The sequence below is a fragment of the Oncorhynchus nerka genome, linkage group LG22 (assembly GCF_034236695.1).
Source record: "Oncorhynchus nerka isolate Pitt River linkage group LG22, Oner_Uvic_2.0, whole genome shotgun sequence".
Taxonomy (NCBI): Eukaryota; Metazoa; Chordata; class Actinopteri; order Salmoniformes; family Salmonidae; genus Oncorhynchus; species Oncorhynchus nerka.
The window spans coordinates 74,431,150-74,456,185 of NC_088417.1; the positions used below are offsets into that span (position 1 = coordinate 74,431,150).

Below are 25,036 nucleotides of genomic sequence, written 5' to 3' on the forward strand. Positions count from 1 at the left end.
ATCCGCTTTTTATTTGTACTTATCTTTATTGCACAAATATAAATGAAATGATTTTAAAGAGTTCATATAATGCTGTACAAAGGAAATCAGTTGAAATCAATTAATTGGACCATAATTTATGGATTTCACATGACTGAATACAGATGGGCATCTCTTGGTCACTATTTGTTTATATTTAAGTGTGATGGTGGCTCAGACAACCAGTCAGTGTCTGGTGTGACCACTATTTGCTTTGTGTCGAGTTGATCAGGTTGTTGATTGTGGCCTATGGAATGTTGTCCCACTCTTCAATGGCTGTGTGAAGTTGCTGGATATTGGCTGGAACTGGAACACGCTGTCAAACGGGTTCATCCAGAGTATCCCAAATATGCTCAATGGGTGACGTGTTTGCGTAAGAAGAACTGGGACGTGTACAGATCCTCAGGATCTCGTCACGGTATCTCTGCAATCAAAATTGCCATAGATAAAATCCAATTGTGTTCATTGTCTAGCGTATACCTGTCCATACCATAACCCCACCGCCACCATGGTGCACAGTATTCACAACGTTGCCATCAGCAAACCGCTCGCCCACATGACGCCATACATGGTTGAGGCCGGTTGGACGTACTGCCCAATTCTCTAATACAACACAGTTAATTTCTCTACCATAAACTTCCAATTATCTGGCAACAGCTCGGGTGGATGTTCCTACAGCCAGCATTCCAATTGCACGCTCCCTCAACTTAAGATATCTATGGTATTATGCTGTGTGACAACTGCAGTGTCCTTTTATTGTCCCCAGCACAAGGTGCACCTGTGCTTTTTGAAGGTGTGAAACAATTTCTGGAATCTTATTTCAGGTCATGGGACCAACACTTTTACATGTATTTTTGTTTAGTATACATTGTAGAACCTTATTTCATTCATGGTCATAAAGTATTTGTCCCTTGACAAGCAGACATTATCATAGTGATTGGTTATGTTTCCCTGTTCATTGTGTGCTGTGGGAGGTCTGAAGGGACGTATGCTCTGTGGACTGTCTGCCTGCGGGCAGAGTGATGGGGTCGCACCACCCTAGGATTTTTAAGTGAGGTTTACCAATTTATCCAAATACATTTGCTTACTTTTCTCCAGATACCAGCATAGTCTAGTTGCTTGCATTCAAAAGTAGCAATCCATAAAGTAAGAATAGGCTGCTGTACAGTGATAGTGCAACCTAATGCCTATTTAACTTCTGTGTTCGTTGGATGGATGTATTCTCCATCCATACAGAGGTGTTTTGGTGGAGTAGTGATTAATCCATGGTGAACCCAGATAGCAGATCATTGGATGCTGTTCACTAGTCTAGATTCTGAGAATGCTCTCAGCCACAAGCCCCTCAGGCTTTCTAAGCACTCCGCTCAGACTGTGTTCACTAAGTGGAGACTGTCTGCCACAGTCTGTCAGAGAGCTCTGTGAGGGAGAAAGATGAGATGAGGGGATGGCAGACAGCTTTGGCTCTCATGGGCTTCATTATCTGGACTTGCAGGAACTAAATGCTACATTGAGGAGTCTACTTTGTCTATGTTAGTGTTCATTAGTGACTGAATCAAAAGGACAAATACCACCGTAGGGATGGAGCCAGGTTTCCTCTTGATGTGACGCTTTGCATTCAGGCCAAAAAGTTAAATCTTGGTTTCATCAGACCAGAAAATCTTGTTTCTCATCGTCTGAGTCCTTTAGGTGCCTTTTGCTAAAGTAGGCTGTCATATGCCTTTTACTGAGGAGTGGCTTCCATCTGGCTGCTTTATCATAGGCCTGATTGGTGGAGTGCTGCAGAGATGGTTGTCCTTCTGGAAGGTTCTCCCATCTCCACTCTGGAGCTCTGTCAAAGTGACCATCGGGTTCTTGGTCACCTCCCTGACCAAGGCCCTTCTCCGATTGCTCAGTTTGGCCGGGCGGCCAGATCTCTGAAAAGTCTTGGTGTTCCAAACATCTTCCATTTAAGAATGATGGCGGCCATTGTGTTCTTGGGGACCTTCAATGCTCCCGACATCTTTTGATACCCTTCCACAGATCTTTGCCTCGGCACAATTTGTTCGATCTCATGGCTTGGTTTTTGCTCTGACATGAACTGTGGGACCTTATATAGCAGGTGTGTGCCTTTCCAAATCATGTCCAGTCAATTGAATTTACCACAGATGGACTCCAAGTTGTAGAAACATTTCAAGGATGATCAATGGAAACAGGATGCACTTAAGCTGAATTTCAAAACTCATAGCAAAGTGTCTGAATGCTTATGAAAATAAGGTATTTCTGTTTTTAATTTTAAATAAATGTGCACAAATTTCGAAAAACCTGTTTTTCCCCTGCCTTTATGGGGTATTTAGTGTAGATTGATTAATATATATTTTTTCTTCTCTTTAATCCATTTCAGATTAAGGCTGTAATGTAACAACGTGTGGGGAAGGGGTCTGAATAGTTTCCCAAATGCACTGTACAGAGGAATGTGATTAATTTGGTACAATATGGAGCATTCCTTTGAATTAATTAATGGCATGTCCAGTCGTAATATGGCCTGGGAAGAAGCACACGAAGCACAGGTCTACATTGAAGGGGGCTTTTCTAGATCCTGGTGAGTTTGAAGGAAGATAAATACTCTATGTATTTTTCTGTACTTAATGAGTTAAATAAGTAGATACCTACCTATACCTAGATAACACACACACACACACACAAAAAAATACTGCAGTACTACCAAAAACAATATATATACTAATACTACTACTTGTCCTGAGTTGCAGCATGGTCTAGCTCCACACTCCATCACAGCAGATGGCGCTCTCACATTCTGGGTGTTTGTGGACCTGCCAGTGTTGTCGTTTTCGCAACCATAAAAGCGGTCGTTGAAACTCCACGCAGATAACGTGCGTTTTTCAATTTGTTGTCTGAAGAAAACGAAAGGTATGGTTATGTTATCCATTTGTTCAACGCCAGTGAACGAACTTTATACATTTGTTTGGCTGGAGGTTTAATATATGGCGTTTTGGCCATCTAACGTTAGTTTGCTAACTCGTTCGTATTTTTGTAGCTAACCAACCATAGCTGACTAGCTAGCCAACTAAAATTAGCTAGTTTGGTAACGTTAGCTAGCTAGCTGCCATATAGGCAATTTATTTGCTGAATGTCAACTGGCTTGATACCGTTCTCCCATTTGCTATTTATACATCAGTGTAAAAAAAATGCTATCTCAAAATGTAGTTAGCTGGCTAACTAGCTAAATTAGTCTGTTAGCATGTTGCCAGAAGATACCAGCCCTACCTACTGTTTCGATACCAACCCTACCGTTCACACCGAACTACACAGGGGTCGGAACGCAATCATGTTAAATCATAGTTCTATTTTAAGAGGCCGTGGAACCGGGGCCAGATACTGGTCGGAAAATGTACCGCTCAATGCAGGGATGGGATATCCTACTGTATATGACCTTTAGCCACACTGTTCCATCGAGTAGGTTGAAATAATGCAAGATTTCTCGGAAATCCGAAATGTTCTGCCTCATGCTAGTTAGCAGTAGCCCCCACACCCATAATGGAATGGGATGTTGAGTTGAACAAGAAAGGAACTGATTGGCTGACACTGCCATTCCAAAATGTCTGTGGTGGCTACTGCAAAATAGCATGAGCCTCCAATGTGTTTTAATGTAACCGTGGTTGTGTTCTGACCCAAGTGCAAGTCCGTGTAAACAAGCGTGATGGTAGGGTCGGTATCTTCTGGCAAGTTTTTGTTATCAGGACAGGTCATTCCCATGCCCAGCTGAATCTCTTCTCTGTTTCTAGCCAAGCTGTGTTAGTGGATGAAGATGTTGGAAGGGACAATAATGATATTGGTACGATATGTCATTGTATTATTCTCTCCCTTGTTCTCTTTCTGGATAGGACAATGAGTGGAGGATTCAACTTTGGACAAGCGTCCAGTACTGGATTCAGCTTTGGAGCTCCCAAAACCACAGCTGCAACTGCCCCAGCCACAGGCTTTGGGATGCCTAGTGCTGCAGCTCCAGGTGGTGGCTTCTCGTTCGGAACCCCCAGCACTCCGCAGGCCCCAGTAGCTGCCCCCCAGAGCTCTGGGCTGTTTGCTATGCCCACACAGGGTAGCACAAACCCAACTGGGGGGTTCAGCTTTGGGACCCCTGCACAGAGCAGTACTCCTGCAGGAGGAGGCTTCTCTTTTGGGTGGGTCTGTTGGATGATGTAGATTGCATGGATGTTTGGGTAGTTATATTATCTTAGGGTAGCTTTGATGGTGAGCTGAACAAACACCTGAGTGGCTTAAGGCACTCCGTGTCTGTGCAAGAGGCGTTACTACGGTCCCTGGTTCGATTTCAGGCTGTATCACATCCGGCTGTGATTGGGAGACCCATAGGGCGGCGCACAATTGGCCCAGCGTCGTCCGGGTTTGGCCGGGGTAGGCAGTTGTTGTAAATATGTTTTTCTTAACTTACTTGCCAAGTTAAATAAAATAAACTTGGTAGGTTGTTGCCTGTGTAGCTTACAGTAGGATTGCAATCGTAATCATATTTTCTCTTGCTTTTGTCTTTAGGACTCCCATTGCTAAACTCAATCTGGGTACACCAGTCGCCTCTCAACCTGCACTGACTGGGCTAACTATGGGGATGGCAACCCCCTCTGGGACAGGCTTTGGGCTTGGTGGGGGTCTCGCCACACAAACCACTGCTGCCCCTGCAGGAGGGGGGTTCAGCTTTGGGACCGCAGGGGGGCTTGGAGCCCCTGTTGCCCAAACTCAGCCCCAGACCCAACCTGCTGCAGCTGGTGGACTCTCTTTAGGAACTCCTGCTGAAGCCACCCAAATTATGGGAGGTGGGTTTAGTTTTGGTGCAGCCAAGGTCCAGGCCACCACAGCCCCAGCCCCTACTGTAACCGTAGGAGGGGGCTTCTCATTTGGAAACAGCACACCTGCCAGCCTCTCCCTGGGGACCCAGCCCACAAGTGAGTTTTCTGAGCTCCTCATCTGTTTATCAGATAATGGGTAATGTACTATAAATGCCATTATTACTTTACATCAGGTTTTTTTCATCCTGAATTATAGTATTTTGTCTTTACTCAGGTCTGACTCTGAACTCTGTGGCCTCAACAGCTGTACCAACCACAACCCAGGTTGGAGGATTTGCTTTTGGCGTCAAACCTTCTGGTAAATGGGGGAATCGGAGACATTTGGCATATATGAAAAGAATATCTGACAAATTGTATTTTTTTTTTTAACAGTGAAAATGTGCTGTTTTTTTTAAGGGGGTGTGTGCCTGTTTTTAAACTAACGGCTATGAGATTAAGATGATCGATTCTTTTCTCTCAAGCTACTCCAGCCCCGACTGCAACTGCCCCGGCTACCCAAGCCTCATTAGGTTCTTCTCTTTTTGCTGTACCAGCATCAACAGCAGCTCCTGCTTCAGCAGCAATCACAGGATTTTGTGAGTTTTATTTCCTACTAGCAAGCTCTTGCTTGAAATATCAAGTGTTGGAAAACTCAAAAATAAGGTTATATTGGCTTTCTAACGTTCTGTGGTGGAATTTAATTTCTTGACTCTCTTCTGATTTAGTGGGCGCTGCCCCTACCTCCGCTGCCCCGGCTGCCACCTCAACAGCGGGAAGTACCCTGGGCTTCATGCTCAAACCCCTGGGAGCAGTCACTGCCACAACTACTGTCCCAGTTGGCACAGGTACTATACAGGTTCACTGTTTTATCATGCAGGATTATTAGAATAACTACAGCTTGATATTGTTGCCTGTTTATGCAAAATTGTGTATATGGGGTTGTTCATGAAGTATTTTTGTTATATTTGTGAATTCCTCACTTGTAGTGTTTGTTTTAGCTGCCCCTACCACAACAACAGGTTTCTCACTGGCTATGAAACCTGCGGGCTCCATTGGCATTGGTGTAACGGCCCCCATCACTGGCGTAGCCACAACCATTGCTACTGTTACAGCAAGGTACTGCAGGGTTCAGCCTGTCCAGTTTATTACAACCACTCACTGCAATATCTCTCACTATATGTGTGTCCTTAACCATTGTATTTAGGGTTGGGGTTAATTCAATTTCAATTAATTCAATTCTGGAAGTAAACTGAAATGTGTGTACGTAGTCAAGTAACTAATGTTTAAATACTGTTTTACCCACTTCATATGTATTTACTGTATTCTAGTCAAGGCCTATCCTATAACTATTGCTGTACATATACTGTATAATACAGATTTATCCATATTGTCTGTACATCCCATCACATACAGTGCCTTGGGGAAGTACTCAGACCCCTTGACTTTTTCCAAATTTTGTTACGTTACAGCCTTATTCTAAAATGTATTCAATAGTTTTTTTTCTTTCATCAATCTACACACAATACCCCATAATGACTAAGTAAAACAGGTTTCTATAAATATTTTGCAAATGTATAAAACTTAAAATATCACATTAACATAAGTATTCAGACCCTTTACTCAGTACTTTGTTGAAGCACGTTTGGTGGTGATTCTAGCCTCGGTTCTTCTTGGTTATGACTCTACAACCATGGCACACCTGTATTTGGGGAGTTTCTCCCATTCTCTGCAGATTTTCTCAAGCTCCTTCGGGTTGGATGGGGAGTGTTGCTGCACAGCTATTTTCAAGTCTACGTAGATGTTCGATCGGGCTCTTGCTGGGCCACTCAAGGACGTTCAGAGCTTGTCTCCTTTCTCGTGGTCTTTAGGTGCTTTTGGCGAACTCCAAGCGGGCTGTCATGTGTCTTTTTACTGAGGAGTGGCTTCCGTCTGGCCACTCTACCATAAAGGCCTTATTGATGGAGTGCTGCGGAGATTGTTGTCCTTATGGAAGTTTCTCCCATCTTCACAGGGGAGCTCTGTCAGTGACTATCGAGTTCTTGGTCACCTCCCTGACCAAGGCCCTTCTCCCCCGATTGCTCAGTTTTGCCAGCTCTAGGAAGTCTGTGATAACAAACTTCCATTTAAGAATGATGGGGGGCCATTGTTTTCTTGGACCTTCAATGCTGCAGATGTTTTTTGGTACCCTTCCCCAGATCTGTGCCTCGACACAATCCTGTCTCAGAGCTCTACGAACAATTCCTTTGACCTAGTGGCTTGGTTTTTGTTCTGACATGCATTGTCGACTGTACCACAGGTGGACTCCAATGAAGTTGTAGAAACATCTCAAGGATCATCAATGGAAACAGGATACACCTGAGCTTAATTTTGAGTTTCATAAAGTGTCTGAATACTTATTTAAATATGGTATTTCTGTTTCTTTGATAAATTTGCAAGCATTTCTAAACCTGGTTTTATTTCATACATTTTAGAATAAAATATAAAGTAACCAAATGTGGAAAAGGTCTAGTGGTCTGAATACTTTCCGACGTGTGTGTGTGTGTGTGTACAAAAGCTGAAGAACATACGCACATCCAGGTACTTTCCGCAGGTGTTGGAGTTGTAGGCAAACTCATAGAAAACAGAAAGGAAAACCTGTGTACACACATTGCTCATCTTAATATTTCTTAAATCTGTTCTTTGAATTTTTTAGATTTGTGTGTATTGTTAGATATTACTGCAATGTTGGAGCTAGGAACACAAGCATTTCGCTACACCCCCAATAATTTCTGCTCTGTATGTGACCGATTTGTGACTGGTCCCTTACTCCTCCCCCTGCAGTGCTCCTCCAGTGATGTCATATATCCAACTAGAGGGTCTCATTAACAAGTGGAGTCTTGAGCTGGAGGACCAGGAGAGGCATTTCTTACAGCAAGCCACCCAGGTCAACGCCTGGGACCGCACGCTGGTGGAGAACGGAGAGAAGGTAAACAGACATGTCATTATAGTGGCACTTCTCGTAACTGCACCACTAGAAGCTAGGTAATGCTATTTGTTTTAATCTCATGAAGTTGAACATTGGGGTCTCTTCATGGCAGATGTTTGAAGGGCATGTTCACCTCGTTGTTACAGATCACATCACTGCACAGGGAGATGGAGAAAGTGAAATTGGACCAAAGAAGGTAGCGGTTAACAGCTTTATTTCTTATAATGTATTTGAATATATCAGATAATTCAGAATTTTGTCTTATCTGTAAGTAGATCTATGGTAATTGTCAATGTTTATTGTATGACCTTGTATTTTTGCTCTCTACCCCGTCCCAGGCTGGACCAGGAACTGGACTTCATCCTGTCACAACAGAAGGAGCTGGAGGACCTGCTGTCCCCACTGGAGGAGTCTGTCAAAGAACAGAGTGGAACCATCTACATGCAGAACGCAGACGAGGAACGCGAGAGGACGTAAGGTTTTACCAAATGTCTTTCTGAGTGAAAACCACTGCACAGTGAACTGAATCATGACTAAATGATATCTCATCCTTATGCAATATCTCCATCTCTTTCTGCAGGTACAAGCTTGCAGAGAACGTGGACGCCCAGCTGAAGAGGATGTCCCAAGATCTAAAGGAGATCATTGAACACCTGAATACATCCAGCGGGCCAGCTGATAACAGTGACCCGGTGAGAAGGAAAAACAGGCCGATGTCTTTTGAATACCTTGCTGCCAGTGCTTTTACTTATGTAAATTGCCTGCAGCCGCTATGGGTCCGCGGTCAAACGACCACCCCTCATCACTGTCAAACGCTCCCTAAAACACTACTGTGAGCAGGCCTTTCTAATCGACCTGGCCCGAGTATCCTGGAAGGATATTATCTTATCCCGTCAGTCGAGGATGCCTGGTCGTTGTTTAAAATTAATTTCCTCACCATCTTAAATAAGCAAGCCCCTTTTAAAAAATGTAGAACTAAGAACAGATATAGCCCTTGGTTCACTCCAGACCTGACTGCCCTTGACCAGCACAAAAACATCCTGTGGCGGACTGCAATAGCATCGAATAGTCACCGATATGCAACTGTTCAGGGAAGTCAGGAACCAATAGATGCAGTCAGTCAGGAAAGCAAAGGCTAGCTTTTTCAAACAGAAATTTGCATCCTATAGCTCTAACTCCAAAAAGTTTTGGGACACTGTCCATGGAGAACAAGAGCACCTCCTCCCAGCTGCACTGAGGCTAGGTAACACGGTCACCACCGATATAAATTCATGATAATTGAACATTTCAATAAGCATTTCTCTACGGCTGGCCATGCTTTTCTCCTGGCTACCCTGGCCAACAGCCCCCCCGCAACTACATTACCCGAGCCTCCCCAGCTTCTCCTTCACTCAAATCCAGATAGCAGATGTTCTGAAAGAGCTGCAAAACCTGGACCCGTACAAGTCAGCTGGGCTATACAATCTGGACCCTCTTTCTAAAACTATCCGCTGCCATTGTTGCAATCCCTACTACCAGTCTGTTCAACCTCTTTCGTATCGTCCGAGATCCCTAAAGATTGCTGGCTGCCACGGTCATCCCCCTCTTCAAAGGGGGTGATGCTCTGGACCCAAACTGTTATAGACTCATATCCATCCTGCCCTGCCTCAAGTCTTCGAAATCCAGGTTAATAAACAGATCACGGACCATTTTGAATCCCACCGTACTTTCTCCGCTGTGCAATCTGGTTTCCGAGTTGGTCACGGGCACACCTCAGCCACGCTCAAGGTACTAAACGATATCATAACTGCCATCGATAAAAGACAGTGCTATACAGCCGTCTTCATTGACCTGGCCATGGCTTTCGACTCTGTCAATCACCACATTCTTATCAGCAGACTCAATATCCTTGGTTTCTCAAATGACTGCCTTGCCTGGTTCACCAACTACTTCTCAGATAGAGTTCAGTGTGTCAAATTGGAGGGGCTGTTGTCCGGACCTCTGGCAGTGTCTATGGGGGTACCACAGGGTTCAATTCTTGGGCCGACTCTTTTCTCTGTATATATCAATGATGTCGCTCTTGCTGCGGGTGATTCCCTGATCCACCTCTACGCAGATGACACCATTCTCTATACATCTGGCCTTTTTTTTTAAACACTGCTAACTAACCTCCAAACGAGCTTCAATGCCATACAACACTCCTTCTGTGGCCTCCAACTGCTCTTAAACGCTAGTAAAACCAAATACAAGCTTTTCAACTGTTCGCTGCCTGCACCAGCCCGACTAGCCTCACTACTCTGGACGGTTCTGACCTAGAATATGTGGACAATTACAAATTCCTAGGTGTCTGGCTAGACTGTAAACTCTCCTTCCAGACTCATATTAAACATCTCCAATCCAAAATCAAATCTAGAATCGGCTTTGTATTTCGCAACAAAGCCTCCTTCGCTCACGCCGCCAAACTTACCCTGTAAAACTGACTATCCTACTGATCCTCGACTTCGGCCATGTCATTTACAAAATAGCTTCCAATACTCTACTCAGCAAATTGGATGCAGTCTATCGTTGTGCCATCCGTTTTGTTACCATCGCCCCTTATACCACCCACCACTACGACCTGTATGCTCTAGTTGGCTGGACCTCGCTACATATTCGTTGCCAGACCCACTGGCTCCAGGTCATCTAAGTCTTTGCTGGGTAAAGCCCCGCCATATCTCAGCTCAATGGTCATGCTAACAACACCCACCCGTTGCACGCGCTCCATCCGGTATATCTCACTGGTCATCACCAAAGCCAACACCTACTTTAGCCGCCTTTCCTTCCAGTACTCTGCTGCCAGTGACTGGAACTAATTGCAAAAATCGCTGTAGACTTTTATTTCCCTCACTAACTTTAAACATCAGCTATTTGAGCAGCTAACCGATCGCTGCAGCTGTACAAAGTCTATCTGTAAATAGCCCACCCAATCTACCTACCTCATCCCCATATTGTTTTATTTACTTTTCTGCTCTTTTGCACACCAGTATCTCTACTTGCACATCTTGTCATTTATCACTTGTGTGAATGTTGAATTGTAATTACTTTGCTACTATGGCCTATTTATTGCCTACCTCACGCCATTTGCACACACTATATATAGACTTCCTTTTTTCAATTTTTTTTCTATTGTGTTGTTGACTGTACGTTTGTTTATCCCATGTGTAACTCTGTTTTTGTCGCACTGCTTTGCTTTATCTTGGCCAGGTCGCAGTTGTAAATGAGAACTTGTTCTCAACTAGCTTAAATAAAGATGAGAAATGTATTTCTACAGTTATTCTAAAGCAAATATATCACATGTTCTTTACTGTGGTTACCTGGTTTGATTATTTTGGGAAGAGGAAATGTGTAAATAGTTATTCTAACACTTTTTTCTCTCTCCTTAGCTTCAGCAGATCTGTAAAATTCTCAATGCCCACATGGACTCTCTTCAATGGATTGACCAGAACTCGGGTCAGTATTTAACCCATGTGGTCTTGAGTAAACAACTTTTTAACTTGACCCTTGCTTCTGATAAAGTTGACATCCTTCAATCCATATTAACTCTGTAATATGTCTATCCTCAGTGCTTCTACAGAGAAGGGTGGAGGATGTGTCCAAACTCTGTGACAACCGACGCAAAGAGCAGGAGAAGACTTTTCGCATAGCATTTCATTGAAGATTGCAATAATTATCAGAATGATATTGAGAATGTATATGTGCATTATGCAAGTTTATTTCTTTTTTTTAATACAATGAAGATATTTTTGAGAGGAGTTATGTTAAGATTTTGCTTTTAATGCAGCATCAATTGTGATTTATAGAAAAGTACTCCAAGCTAAGGTGTGTGTGAGATGCACTTGTCAAATTTCAACACTGGTGCTGGGCAAATAATTAATTCTGAGTAAATAAAGAGTTGCACCCATGGGATCGATTAAATCAGTGACACTGAAGATCAGCGCTGTAGTGCAATTTAAATGTGAAGGTACTGGGTAATTGATGGCATGTACATATAGGTAGGGATAAAGTGACTGGCTAATCAACAGGATCGATGAACAGCAGCCGCGTACACTGACTATTTAAAACATTAAGAACACCGTAAAATTGAGTTGCACCCAAATTTCTTTCTAATATGCCGCGCAGATTAAATATTCCGCAGAGAATCACGACATTGAAGTCAACTAGTTTTCCCCTTTAACACGATCAACGTTTCGCGCTGCTGTCGAACTTGTTCTAGAATCAACATACTAGCCACTTTCAATGTAACATACCGAAACAAAATGAACTAACCGCAAGGAATTATCTTGTTGGCAGAGCGCCTTGGAGTAGAATTGCATTGACATGTACGACTCGATGCTAATTTATGCTTGATACGAACATTTGATCAGGAGCTCCGTATGGACAGTGTGACGCAATTGCGAAGTCTTGACGGACGCAGAGCCCAAATTTAGCCGTTTACCGCATCGCTGTGCGCCTCTCAAATGTAACAGCGCGGAGGTCTCCGTATAGCTCCGCATTGACATGATTGGTTGACGGTGGGGGGAGGGCAGGAGGTTTTGTATAAACACAAACTCGCTTCCTTGACATTTTCCTTCATAACAGCTTTGCGAAGCGCAAGAAGCATGAATGCCTTGACTTCTGCAGAGGCCTTATCACCATAAATCCTGTAAAGTCAATGCAGACGGCAGATTGACCAGCGCCTTTCAGCCCCATACTCTTAATACTGGTGCGCCATAGCCAATCAAACCTGCAGATTTTCTTGTTTTGAGATCAAAGCGGGAGCTACATGTGTGCATATTTGTTAATATTATTTGCCAGTTACTGAGTTATTAGCCCAGTTACAGCTAATTTCTAATCAACAATAGGGGAATAGTTGCTTCCTAAAAGAGCACAAAATGTGTGCATTTCAGGTAAATAGCTTCTTTTTTTTTGTCTATAAGGGCCAGCATATTTTAAGATGGTCTTGAAAGTAGCCAATAGGCAGAGGGTAGCAGAATTGGTGCATGTTTGTTTTCCAACGTCTCAAGGAATGTAGGCCTACATTGAACACCGCACATTTGCTGCTACTGTAGGCTGAATGATAACAGCTATTTCCATGTTAAAACGTTATGGGATGCATTTTCTCCATTGTTTTTGATGGTAGGCCACTCTGTTAGGCCTACATTATGATGAAATAGCCCCAGTAGCCTACTTGCCCTCTGTTAATACTGTTTTTTATTTTTTTTTTATTTCACCTTTATTTAACCAGGTAAGCAAGTTGAGAACAAGTTCTCATTTACAATTGCGACCTGGCAACCTAAAGCAGGTACAGCCTCCGTGTTCACTATGTTAAAGTTAGCGCTCAGCAGACCTGAAATGTGCCCAGTGCCGGGAATAGAGGGGACATTGGTTGCACCCCCACCCCCCTTTGCCCTCAGAACAGTCTCAATTCGTCGGGGCATGGACTCTACAAAGTGTCGACAGCGTTCCACAGGTATGCTGGCCCATGTTGACTCCATTGCTTCCCACAGTTGTGTCAAGTTGGCTGGATATCCTTTGGGTGGTGGACCATTCTTGATATACACGGGATCCCTTGTGGAAAAACCTAGCAGCGTTGCAGTTCTTGACACAAACCGATGTGCCTGGCACCTACTACCATACCCCGTTCAAATGCACATATAATTTAGCTTGCCCATTCATTCTTTGAATGGCAAACATACACAATGTCTCAAGGCCTAAACATCCTTCTTTAACCTGTCTCCCCTTCTACACTGATTTGAAGTGGATTTAAACAAGTGACATCAAATAACTTTCACCTGGTCAGTTTGTCATGGAAAGAGTAGGTGTTCTTAATGTTTTGTACACTGTTTATGTGATAAGTTTGTGCAAAAGGGGTCAATTTCTGATCTAGCCGATATATGCAGTTTATCGTGAACGCGAATCTCCACTAAAGCAGGAACATTGCCTTTAAATTGTATTCAAGCTGTAAAGTTAAACTTCCGTTATGTGGATTGAAAAGTCCTAACTATTTAATAACTTCGGGATCGGTGTCCCTTCCACAGGACGGTTGAGCTAATGCGATTAGCAAGAGGTTGTAAGTAACAAGAAAATTTCCTAGGACATAGACATATCTGATATTGACAGAAAGCTTAAATTCTTGTTAATCTAACTGTACTGTCCAATTTACAGTAGCTATTACAGTGAACAAATACCATGCTATTGTTTGAGAGCGCACAATTTTGAACATGAAAAGATAAACAAATTAGGCACATTTGAGCAGTCTTGATTTTTTTTTAAATAACAAATGCAATGGTTAATTGGATCAGTCTAAAATGCTGCACACACACTGTCATCTAGTGGCCAAAATCTAAATTGCACCTGGTCTGGAATAATACATTATGGCCTTTCTCTTGCATTTCAAAGATGGTACAAAAAAAATACAAAAGAACAGTTGGTTTTTTTCTTTGTATTATCTTTTACCAGATCTATTGTGTTGTATTCTATTACATTCCTTTCACATTTCCATAAACTTCAGTGTTTCCTTTCAAATGGTACAAAGAATATCCATATCCTGGCCTGAGCTACAGGGAGTTAGATTTGGGTGTCATTTTAGGCGAATTTAAAAAATATATTTTTTTTTAAAAGGGTCTAATCCTTATTAAGCGACCAGTGTGTCAAGAAGCAGTGTGGCTTGGCAGGGTCGTGTTTCGAAGGACAACCCTGCCACATGACTCTCGACCTTCACCCCTCCCGAGTCCGTACGGGAGTTGCAGCGATGGGACAAGACTAACTACCAATTGAATATCACGAAAAAGGGTGTAAAAAGTACAAAAAAATTCAACAAAACCTACCCCATATTATATTCCTTGTCACATGTTGCAGAACACACCAGACTTATTTCTAAATATGTTTTATTTATGCATGAATGCACTATTCCAGGTTTAAAGTCTTCACAAAATGTGTTTTCCAGTGTTCAACAGTGTGAGATACTGTATTTGTTGAGCTCACACCCATATCCCACCCCTCACCAGTTTCCATCACCTCAAAGCATTGATGACAGGTCTCAAACCATGTTCCTGGAGCACTACCCTTCTGTAGGTTTTTGCTCCAACCCCATTTGTTACAAATCTGGTTCAGATTATCAACCAGCTAATTGTTAGAAACAGGTGTGCTATATTAGGGGTTGGAGTGAAAACCTACAGGACCATAGCTCACCAGGAACAGGGTTTTAGAGCCCTCATTCATAGAATTCAGTGTCAAAGCCTTGACTACATGAGATGGCATGGTGAGGTAGCACTCATCACATCCACATAGTAACGTAACACTAGCCTTGACAACAGCAGATCATTGTAAAGATAGTCACTTGACTATGCAAAGCAGAAAATAATTTCTGAGGCTCCTTTTTTTAATCAACATACTGTGCTTCCATTTACAGAGTGACTGTGACAGACCAAGACAGCATTGGTATCCCCTAACAGTAAAATATGAGCATTTAATAGATTTTTCTATATAGATTTTTTTTTAATCTGACATGTCTGAGAAAAGCATCACAGTTCATGATACATGAGATCAACAAAGATTTGACTTAAAGGAAAACAGAATCTTCTGTAGGAAAAACATGTGATTGAGTGAGACAGGGTAGCACAGTGCAGGGCTGCTCATATGCGTTGGTCAAGGCTGGACCACAGCCTGTAGTTAGCTGTCTGTGGACTGATTGGTTCAGCTGGCTGGCACCCCCTGGTCCAGATGCAGTGCTTAGCGCATACGCATGGTCAGGCTGTGCTTTGGTCCATCCAGACGCTCCAGCTTCTCAAAGTGTTTCCTGGCGTTGCGGATGTTAATGAGTGTGGCTGCAGAGGCTATAAGTAGAGACAACATTATTTAGAGTGTCATGTTCACCGGACGTACTACCTTGTCCCAGATCTGCTGTTTTCAACTCTTTCTACCTCATCTGCTGTCTCGACCTCTGAATGCCCAGCTACGAAAAGCCAAGTGACATTTACTCCTGATGTACTAACCTGTTGCCCCCTCTACAACCACTGTGATTATTATTTAACCCTGCTGGTCATCTATGAATGTTTGAATATCTTTGAGAACATTCTGGCCTGTTATAATCTCCAACCGGCACAGCCAGAAGATGACTTGCCACCCCTCAGAGCCTGGTTCCTCTCTAGGTTTCTTCCTAGGGTCCTGCCTTTCTAGGGAGCTTTTCCTAGCCACCGTGCTTCTACATCTGCATCGCTTGCTCTTTGGGCTTTTAGGCTAGGTTTCTGTATGTATAGCACTTGACATCTGCTGATATAAAAATGGCTTTGTAAATATATTTGATTGACTTACAGTATATATATTTTATCATGTACAAACAAGTCCTTAATAATAATAATAGTAATAATGGCTATACTTACGTATGGAGGGGTCCGACATAATCACCATAACATATGTATTAGAGGTGAAGACATCAATGAAGGCCGCAAAGTTGGAGTTCCTCACCTCCATGCTCTGGAAGGAGGCTGCCAGTTTACTGCAAACACCAAAGTACTGCATCATGAAAACACCAAAGAGAGATACCAGGTCGAGACGCAGTAAGGTCACCACAGAGACATGTTCCTTCTGGAGGATGACCTCACCTACAACTGAGCTTGAACTGTTTGATGATGTTGCTGATCTTCTCAAAGCGGTGAGCATCACGCTGCTCTTTGCACTGGTAGTGAGAGATTACCTGTAACAAACATTACCACCAGAAATTACATAATTTCCTACTCATCCAACCATCAGATTTTCAACAAAGCCGTTTTCAATAGCTAGCAGCGCTCACCAGAAAAGTGGCTCTTTCAAACAGAAGCACTTCGTCTGCCTCAATGATCTGGGCAAAGTTACGCAGGTTTGTCTCCAGCTGCTGTACATTTGGGATCAGCTGGTAAACAATACTGGACCATGCCTTAAGAGAGAAACAAGATGTTAGAGACTTATCTGAGGGAACAGCGATAAACAGTCATACAGACAGAACAGCTACCTTGTACAGTGTTTCATCCCAGATTGATGTTCTGAAGCAGGTGCAAGCCAATGGCTTGGACAGACGCCTCAGGTCCTCTTCACGCTCCTTAAAGATCTGGAAAAAGGGAGGACAATCACTCTTCCACATAGGTGTTAAGAGTTGAGTACACCCCCATACTAAATAAATAGCCTCCTAACAGGTTGGTTAGTGGTGCAGCCCTCTGGCCATTTGAAGGAATGTCTGAGTGCCACAAAAGTGTTAAGCCAGATTCCTAGTAAAATATGTCTTAAAATTCAATGTGTGTATGAATAAGTGAATATGAGTTTGATGCATTAAAACATTAAGTGTCTGATCGGCATGGTGTTTTGTGTGAACCCCAGCTCACCAGGTCTCTCTGGTCCTCCTGAACCAGATCCATTTTGTGCACCAGGCAGAAGACCTTGGCGTCGGGGGAGTTCTGGAGGATCGCCTCCAGACAGGACTGGTAGTAATGCATGTCCTTCTCCAGCTCACGGCTCTCCACATCGAACACATAGATCAGTACCTCCACGTTCCTGAATATGTTGTCTCTCTGGCTGGTAAAGTAGTTCTCCATGAAAGTGTCTTGTCTGACAGACACAGGAAGCAGAGTGTTAATTGTGGTGATACACATAGAGAAACACCCTACAGCTTGTCAAATGAGGCTGAAAGAGACTGGTTGACTTACCCTCCACAGTCCCACAAGTTCAAAACCAGATTGCCAAGGAATCGCACATGGGAGTGCTCCACATCAACTAAGTCGCAAGAGGACAGGAGAAAGAAAATTCAATAATTAGAATAGGGTGAGCATCAATGCAACACAACTTAGCTATCTGACAACAATTGAAATTATTACATTTTCAACTGGCTTAAAAATGTATTTAGTAATGTATTTAGTTTAGAAACTTCAGCTAGTGCTTACTTGTGGCTCCAAGGCGGCGTGTGTCTCGGGCTATGTAGTTGGCAAAGATGATCGATCTCATGCTTGTCTTCCCAGACCCACTCTTGCCCATCAGCAACACCTTTAGAGAACGTCAACCAATTGCATAAGGGGAATTTCTATAGGGGGACAACCACAGACTCCTACAACTCTTCTGAGCCCCCAGTGTCTATTGTCACTGAAAATGTTGTGTTTAAATTCTTACAAATACCAGTGTAGAGTTCATTTTTTATTTATCTACCTTTTTCTTCATGGCTGTGCTTGACATCCCCTTAATCTTTCAGTTTGCAGAAAGTTGAAATCTAGTCAGTCTGACTTTGGCCCTCTTCAGCAGGCTTTCTGTTCGTATCACTTACAGCTTCAGCAGAAGAAATAACATGCAGAATAAATACAGATATGTCATTATCTCTAATGTGATGTAATTACTAGCTAGTATCACCAAAACTAAACAGTTGGTAAGGTCAAAAAAATGTTAGCTACATAATAGGTAAATTATCTAGATTGCAAGAGTATATGATTACTAGCTTATATGACACTAGAGGGCCAGATATAGTTAGGATATGTGAAAAATTTCAATTAAAGCATTTGCACTACCAGTGTTATACATTGCACAAATTAGCAAATAGTATTTACAAAAGGGGATACAGCATAAAAAGTGAAATGAAAAAAAGGGAAGTGTAACTTTGGTATTGAAGTGTAGCCAGAGATGTCCTACAATGTTGGTGTAGTTTGCTACGTTCTCAACTATCAAAAGAACTAACTACATAAAACTAACGTTAGCTATGTACAACAAGTGAGCTAACTAACGAACTTAGCAAGCTAATAACGTTAAACAACATTCAGAAAAGGTTTAGTTTACTCGCTTGCGATGAAAAATGGCTAAATTATTGACAAAATATTCAGTAACTATATAGTTATGTGAATATTTTCGATTTAAAATAGCTTATACATTACTTGATTTAGATAGCTAGCGAGCGGACAGGTCCATTGCTTGCTGTGTTTAAGCCTCCACAAACATGCTGATGCTAGCTAACGTTAACTGGCAGGCCCACAAAACATGCAATATCATTCGGTTACGATTATACTACCGACGGGTCATCTGATGCGTTATCACCTGAAGAGGCTGGTCGAGGCTCGTAAAATAATAACAGAAAAAAACGACTTTTATAAATATTTGGTTAGTTGAGTAGCGAGAGGTACAGAAACTAACTCCACTGTCTATACAGCGTCTTAGACATTTCACGTGATTACTAGCTGGGAGGGGGCAATTCACGTGACCCAAGAATGCGTAAGTGTGAGTGCGTTCCAAAACGTCAAATCTTGGGGATATTTTTGTTGTAACGTGGCCAATTTCATCAGACTATATGTCATTTTGACATGTGCATTCAACATTTATCTTTAAACCAGAGCTTGAATTAGTACCTGCACCTCACATGTTTTACTGCTTGAGCTCCTGTTCCTCTAAATATAATATTAGCTCAAAAGTATTGTTGCGCTCCTGCACTTAAATATAAACAGTACCAGAACCCAAATGAGTACAGGCACCTATTTCGGTCCAAGTCAAGCACTGCTTTAAACCCTATAATTTTCAACATTGTTTACATACATGCAAATAGGGTGAGATGTACATGGAAATGAGACTGAAAAAGGTACAAGAGGCTAAAAGTGTTATTTTTATTTAACTAGGCAAGTCAGTTAATTAAGAACAAATTCTTATTTACAATGACGGCCTACTGTATAAAATTGTATTATCTAATACCCTAAACTGTGTAGACACAAAAAACAACCCCAAAACTCAAGAGTTATCAAATGTAAGAATCAACCAACCAATCTCTTCATAAAACCATGCCGTTCTGATACAGGATAGGAGAATATATACACATTTTTTTTAAACACAATTATTCACGTGAATAAAATATCTTGTCAGGAAATGGGTAAATGGAGGGACACCGGAAAGAAACGCATCATATAACATTGTAGTTTCATTTTAAGACACAAGAGAGGTCTGCCAAACTACAACACAATAAAAAAAAAGATATGGTTGCATCTCCAACTGATGCTTTTTGTATACCAGTTATTGTATTTTTTAAATCATTTTTTCCATAACCAATAAGTCTGTGTTAGTAGGCTGGTGGACTATATTCCTACCTTCATACTCTCTATATAAAATAGTACATTTCGAACACCAATAAAGGACTCAAGGACAAGGCTCTTAAAGGTATACATTTAAAGAGAAACTAAATGAGAGACAAAGACATTATGAAAAGAACAGCAGGTCTTGGATTTTTATCCAGTTTAGGCCAGTTCAGGCCATGCATTCAGGTCTCAGACTGAGTTCTTCCTTTACATTTGGTCTCGGAGTTTGGCAAGCCTTGAAGACAGTTCATCCTGAAAACAAAAGAAAAACAGGTGTTATGTTGTTGCAGATGCAGTAAGTCAGACATCTCTAAAAAATATAACTTATTTGATTGTGTAAGAAGGGTGAGAGGTAGGGCTGAGGGCAATATTTCTGCAAGCCTGAGGCACAGCTACAATAATAATATCAGCAATGTTATCATTGCTCTATTATCCCAATAATTTATTTGAAATATCCTGTTCAGTAGACAATTGAAAGTGTGGTAGGGTATATAATGGCTCTTGTTCAGGGCCTGTTTCTGTACCTGCTCTACTGATGCTACGCTGGTGCCCACTGATCCAGTCTGCCCCTGTGGGAGCTCCATGTTCAGGTCCAAACTAAACATAAAGAAACAGAAGAACAAATTGCTATTCATTACATTTCCATCCTTTATATACACGTTTTTTCAAGAATAGAGAAAACCACAAAATGAGGAATACTTACCCTGCTTCATCAGCCAATTCGTGCATCAGTGAATCCACTTGATTCTGAAACACGTCACTGACTGTTAATCTCCATTGTTTGTGAACAGAGCAGAATAAACTAATCCAAATAAATGTATCTCGCCATGATCTGCACTTGGGTGTGTATTTACTGTTACAGACTTCAAGATTAAAGGCCACACATCTGGTCAAAGACAAAAGGTCTGTCTAGCAGGAGCACAGAAAAGCATCATTACCTGTGGTGTGGTAAGTGTGGTTGTGCTACTCATGGTGTCCTCCATTTGGGCTGTCTGCACATCCAATGTCTCAAATTGATGTTCAAACTTGTCCATGAGGCCTGAGATCTAGAGAGATGAGACATTCATTACACAATTTCCCTCTCATTGTGATTGTGAAGAACATAAGACGTATACTGTCTAAAAAGAGAGTGACACCTATCAAATAGCTGTATTTGACTACCAGCATGATGAGTGTGCACACACACAGCCATGATTGCACGGAACTCCCATCTGTGATTGCTCAAGTAAACAGCAAAACCTGGATTTAAAAAACGATAAAGATGGTACAAAGTCTCTCCCCTATTTGACCTATATATTTTGTGTGCATGTTTTTATTTTTTATTTCATCTTTATTTAACCAGGTCGGACAGTTGAGAACAAGTTATCATTTACAACTGCGACCTGGCCAAGATAAAACAAAGCAGTGCGACAAAAACAACAGTTACACAAACAAACGTACAGTCAATAACACAATAGAAAAATGTATATACAGTGTGGGCAAATGTAGAAGAGTAGGGAGGTAGGCAATAAATAGGCCAGAGGCGAAATAATTACAATTTAGCATTAACACTGGAGTGATAGATATGCAGATGATGATGAGCAAGTAGAGATACTGGGGTGCAAAAGAGAAAGAGAGTAAGTAATAATATGGGGATGAGGTAGTTGGGTGTGCCATTTACAGATTCACTGTACCTGTACACAGCTGATGCTTAAAGTTAGTGAGGGAGATATAAGACTCCAACTTCAGTGATTTTTGCAATTTGTTCCAGTCATTGGCAGCAGAGAACTGAAAGGAAAGGCAGCCAAAGGAAGTGTTGGCTTTGGGGATGACCAGTGAAATATACCTGCTGGAGTGCGTGCTATGGGTGGGTGTTGCTATGGTGACCAGAGAGCTGAGATAAGGTGGGGCTTTACCTAGCAAAGACTTATAGATGACTTGGAGCCAGTGGGTTTGGCATCAAATATGACAAAACAGATGGCACTGTGATAGACTACATCCATTTTGCTGAGTAGTGATGGAGGCTATTTTGTAAATGTCATCGCCAAAGTCAAGGATCGGTAGGATAGTCAGTTTTACGAGGGTATGTTTGGCAGCATGAGTGAAGGGGGCTTTGTTGCGAAATAGGAAGCCGATTCTAGATTTAATTTTAAATTGGAGATGCTTAACGTGAGTCTGGAAGGAGAGTTTAAAGTCTAACCGGACACCTAGGTATTTGTAGTTGTCCACATATTCTAGGTCAGAACCGTCCAGAGTAGTGATGCTAGTCGGGCGGGAGGGTGCGGGCAGCAATCGGATGGAGAGCATGCACTTAGAGCATTTAAAAGCAGTTGGAGGCCACGGAAGGAGTGTTATATGGCGTTGAAGCTCGTTTGGAGGTTTGTTAGCACAGTGTCCAAAGAAGGGCCAGAAATATACAGAATGATGTCGTCTGTGTAGAGGTGGATCAGAGAATCACCAGCAGCAAGAGGGACATTATTGATGTATACAGAGAAAAGAGTCGGCCCGAGAATTGAACCCTGTGACACCCCCATTGAGACTGCCAGAGGTCCGGACAACAGGCCCTCCGATTTGACACACTGAACTCTATCTGAAAAGTAGTTGGTGAACCAGGTGAGGCAGTCATTTGAGAAGCCAAGGCTATTGAGTCTGCCGATAAGAATGCGGGGATTGACAAGAGTCAAAAGCCTTGGCCAGGTCGATGAAGACGGCTGTACTGATGTGGAGGCTGTGTGTGACATTTTAAAATGTATGTAGTTCTGTCCTTGAGCTGTTCTTATCTATTAATGTTCTGTATTGTGCCATGTTTCATGTTTTGTGTGGAAGAATTGCTGCTGGTTTTGCAACAGCTAATGGGGATCCAAATCAAATTCAAAAATACACACTTTACCTTCTCCAGGTTCATACTCTTCAGTGTGGCATCCATGCCTTTCACCACTCCAGCCATAGATTTAGTGACCTGTAGAAATAACCAACATTACTTAAATAGAAAGGTACCTTGCTGTGTGGTTGGACACAGCCATTGTTGCCATAGTTACCTTGCACTTTCACACAACATTGCACCAAATTTTCCCTCCAAAGTAAAAAAGTGTGGAACCATCTGAAGCAGAATTAGTGTCTCCATTTTGAACATCCAAACCAATGTTTTACATGTTGTAAAGTGTGACCAAATGTTTATCTACAAAACAAGAACATTGCTGTGTGAAGTCTCATAGGTATGTATAACAACTGCACCTTGTTCATTGTGACTGCTGTTTGGACCCTGGAGGCCACTGCATCGATCCGAGCGCTCATCCTAAGGAAGTTGACCGACTGGTTCTTCTGTCTGATGGCGTTTTCCGCATGGATCCGTGCCACTTCCACATTTCCTTTTTGGATAGCCTATGGCAAGGATAAAGGTTCAGTATCCCTACATTCTCAGTTGATATGTTCAGAGTTAAGGTGAGGTGATTCAGGGATTGACTAATTATGTAAAAAGCCTACTTACTTTTTTGACTTTGGCCTTCTCTGCCTTTTCCTCTTTGTCACATTTCTTAGAGTTTCGTTGCAGTTCTTTGGCTGAAAACTTGAGATTGAAGAGATGCTCTGTGACGTGACGTTAAAGACAGTGTCAAAATTGTCATACATAAATTAAACCCAAAGGGGCACAAATACTGAAACTTTCTTCATACCCTCTATACAAACAAACTTTACTAGATGGTGACGTGCTTCCACCACCGAAATGAAATACCTGTGATGTAGACATGTGAATAAACTGAAAATGCCAGTCATACTACCAGGCACTGGGTGTCTTCAGACTAGTAAAATTGTTTACTAAACTGGTTGTGTATTTATAGATTATGCCTACTTTGGCAGATGTCGTTACAATATCAATAAGAGCAAACAAGCGTTTACCTTTGTCACCAAGCAATACAAGTATAAACTTTATGCTTAAATACAAATCTAAACCTGATAGCTATATATGTATTTTAAAATCCTATTCAGACGAGGCTTTATCATGAACTTAAAAGGCCTTCCTTGTCTACCTATATTTCCTGGTGCCATTTTCACGCCTAGCTAACACTCTTCCAAAGGATACTATCCATATTCGACATGCTGGTAGGGTCCTTGATGGTCCGATAATTAATATCTTGTTATTGCTCTTATTCTTCTCGATTTAAACGTAATGCAGCACTTGCTTTCCCTATTTTAATTTGACTATCGTTGATACTTCCGGGCACACTACCCAAATATGACGTCACCATCACATGTTCAGGGGGTGCGTTGCATTTGACGTCACTAACAACCCCAAAAAATAACTATTTTATTTCTGTCAGTGGATGTCTGAATGGACGTGTAAAGTTCTGGAATTATTACATTTATTCAGGATTATTACATTTGCCACAATATTGCTATCTATTATGTGCACAGCCTTGTCCTCCCTCTATCCCTTATCTCTGGTGGTATGTCAGTGCAGAGACAATCCAATCAGGTTAGTGCTGGGGGTTCTCCTCAAAGACAAGTTGTGCTGGTGGTGGCATAACTGGGTGGGAAGTGGGCGGGAATCGAGCTTGATTGATGATTAGGTTTGCGTCTCTGGATCACGGTGGTGAGTGAGGGGATGACTCACCCTCTGTCTGATATAATATTCCCCCTCTGAGGCAGCCAGTGCATTCCTCCCAAGCTCCTCCTGCTCTGCTCTATGAATGTCTGCTCATTCACCCCTAAATGATACTGAGGCATTTAATCACCAATCAAATCCAATCAAATCAAATTGTATTTGTCACATACACATGGTTAGCAGATGTTAATGCGAGTGTAGCGAAATGCTTGTGCTTCTAGTTCCGACAATGCAGTAATAACCAACAAGTAATCTAACTAACAATTCCAAAACTACTGTCTTATACACAGTGTAAGGGGATAAAGAATATGTACATAAGGATATATGAATGAGTGATGGTACAGAGCAGCATAGGCAAGATACAGTAGATGGTATCGAGTACAGTATATACATATGAGATGAGTATGTAAACAAAGTGGCATAGTTAAAGTGGCTAGTGATACATGTATTACATAAGGATGCAGTCGATGATATAGAGTACAGTATTTACGTATGCATATGAGATGAATAATGTAGGGTAAGTAACATTATATAAGGTAGCATTGTTTAAAGTGGCTAGTGATATATTTACATAATT

General features: G+C 42.0%; 3 protein-coding genes across 6 annotated transcripts; 1 reads left to right on the forward strand and 2 right to left on the reverse strand.

The window, feature by feature from the left end:
* Positions 1-2,818: 2,818 nt before the first annotated feature.
* LOC115105716 (nuclear pore glycoprotein p62-like) lies at positions 2,819-11,737 on the forward strand. The gene is made up of 13 exons (XM_029628031.2): positions 2,819-2,925; positions 3,900-4,196; positions 4,564-4,970; positions 5,089-5,172; positions 5,336-5,449; positions 5,579-5,698; positions 5,852-5,969; positions 7,674-7,818; positions 7,965-8,014; positions 8,157-8,291; positions 8,399-8,510; positions 11,220-11,286; positions 11,400-11,737. Exons 2-13 carry the CDS (start codon positions 3,904-3,906, stop codon positions 11,489-11,491), a joined length of 1,737 nt encoding a protein of 578 aa, XP_029483891.1. The 5' UTR covers positions 2,819-2,925; positions 3,900-3,903; the 3' UTR covers positions 11,492-11,737.
* Positions 11,738-14,685: 2,948 nt separating this feature from the next.
* On the reverse strand, positions 14,686-18,998 carry rraga (Ras-related GTP binding A). Of its 4 annotated transcripts, none has more exons than XM_029628035.2 (10): positions 18,859-18,997; positions 17,986-18,102; positions 17,727-17,826; positions 17,493-17,559; positions 17,172-17,394; positions 16,805-16,900; positions 16,607-16,729; positions 16,419-16,510; positions 16,197-16,312; positions 14,686-15,650 (listed from the first exon to the last, which is right to left on the reverse strand). In XM_029628035.2, exons 2-10 carry the CDS (start codon positions 18,010-18,012, stop codon positions 15,547-15,549), a joined length of 948 nt encoding a protein of 315 aa, XP_029483895.1. In that variant the 5' UTR covers positions 18,013-18,102; positions 18,859-18,997; the 3' UTR covers positions 14,686-15,546. The 4 variants fall into 4 exon arrangements, with proteins under 4 accessions (XP_029483895.1, XP_029483896.1, XP_029483894.1 ...); XM_029628036.2 differs by having other exon boundaries at positions 18,833-18,997; XM_029628034.2 differs by having other exon boundaries at positions 18,699-18,997.
* A 406-nt stretch (positions 18,999-19,404) lies between these two features.
* Positions 19,405-24,097, reverse strand: LOC115105718 (charged multivesicular body protein 1b-like). The gene is made up of 8 exons (XM_029628037.2): positions 23,938-24,097; positions 23,347-23,444; positions 23,094-23,240; positions 22,750-22,818; positions 20,819-20,926; positions 20,584-20,627; positions 20,405-20,477; positions 19,405-20,132 (listed from the first exon to the last, which is right to left on the reverse strand). Exons 1-8 carry the CDS (start codon positions 23,951-23,953, stop codon positions 20,088-20,090), a joined length of 600 nt encoding a protein of 199 aa, XP_029483897.1. The 5' UTR covers positions 23,954-24,097; the 3' UTR covers positions 19,405-20,087.
* Positions 24,098-25,036: the final 939 nt, after the last annotated feature.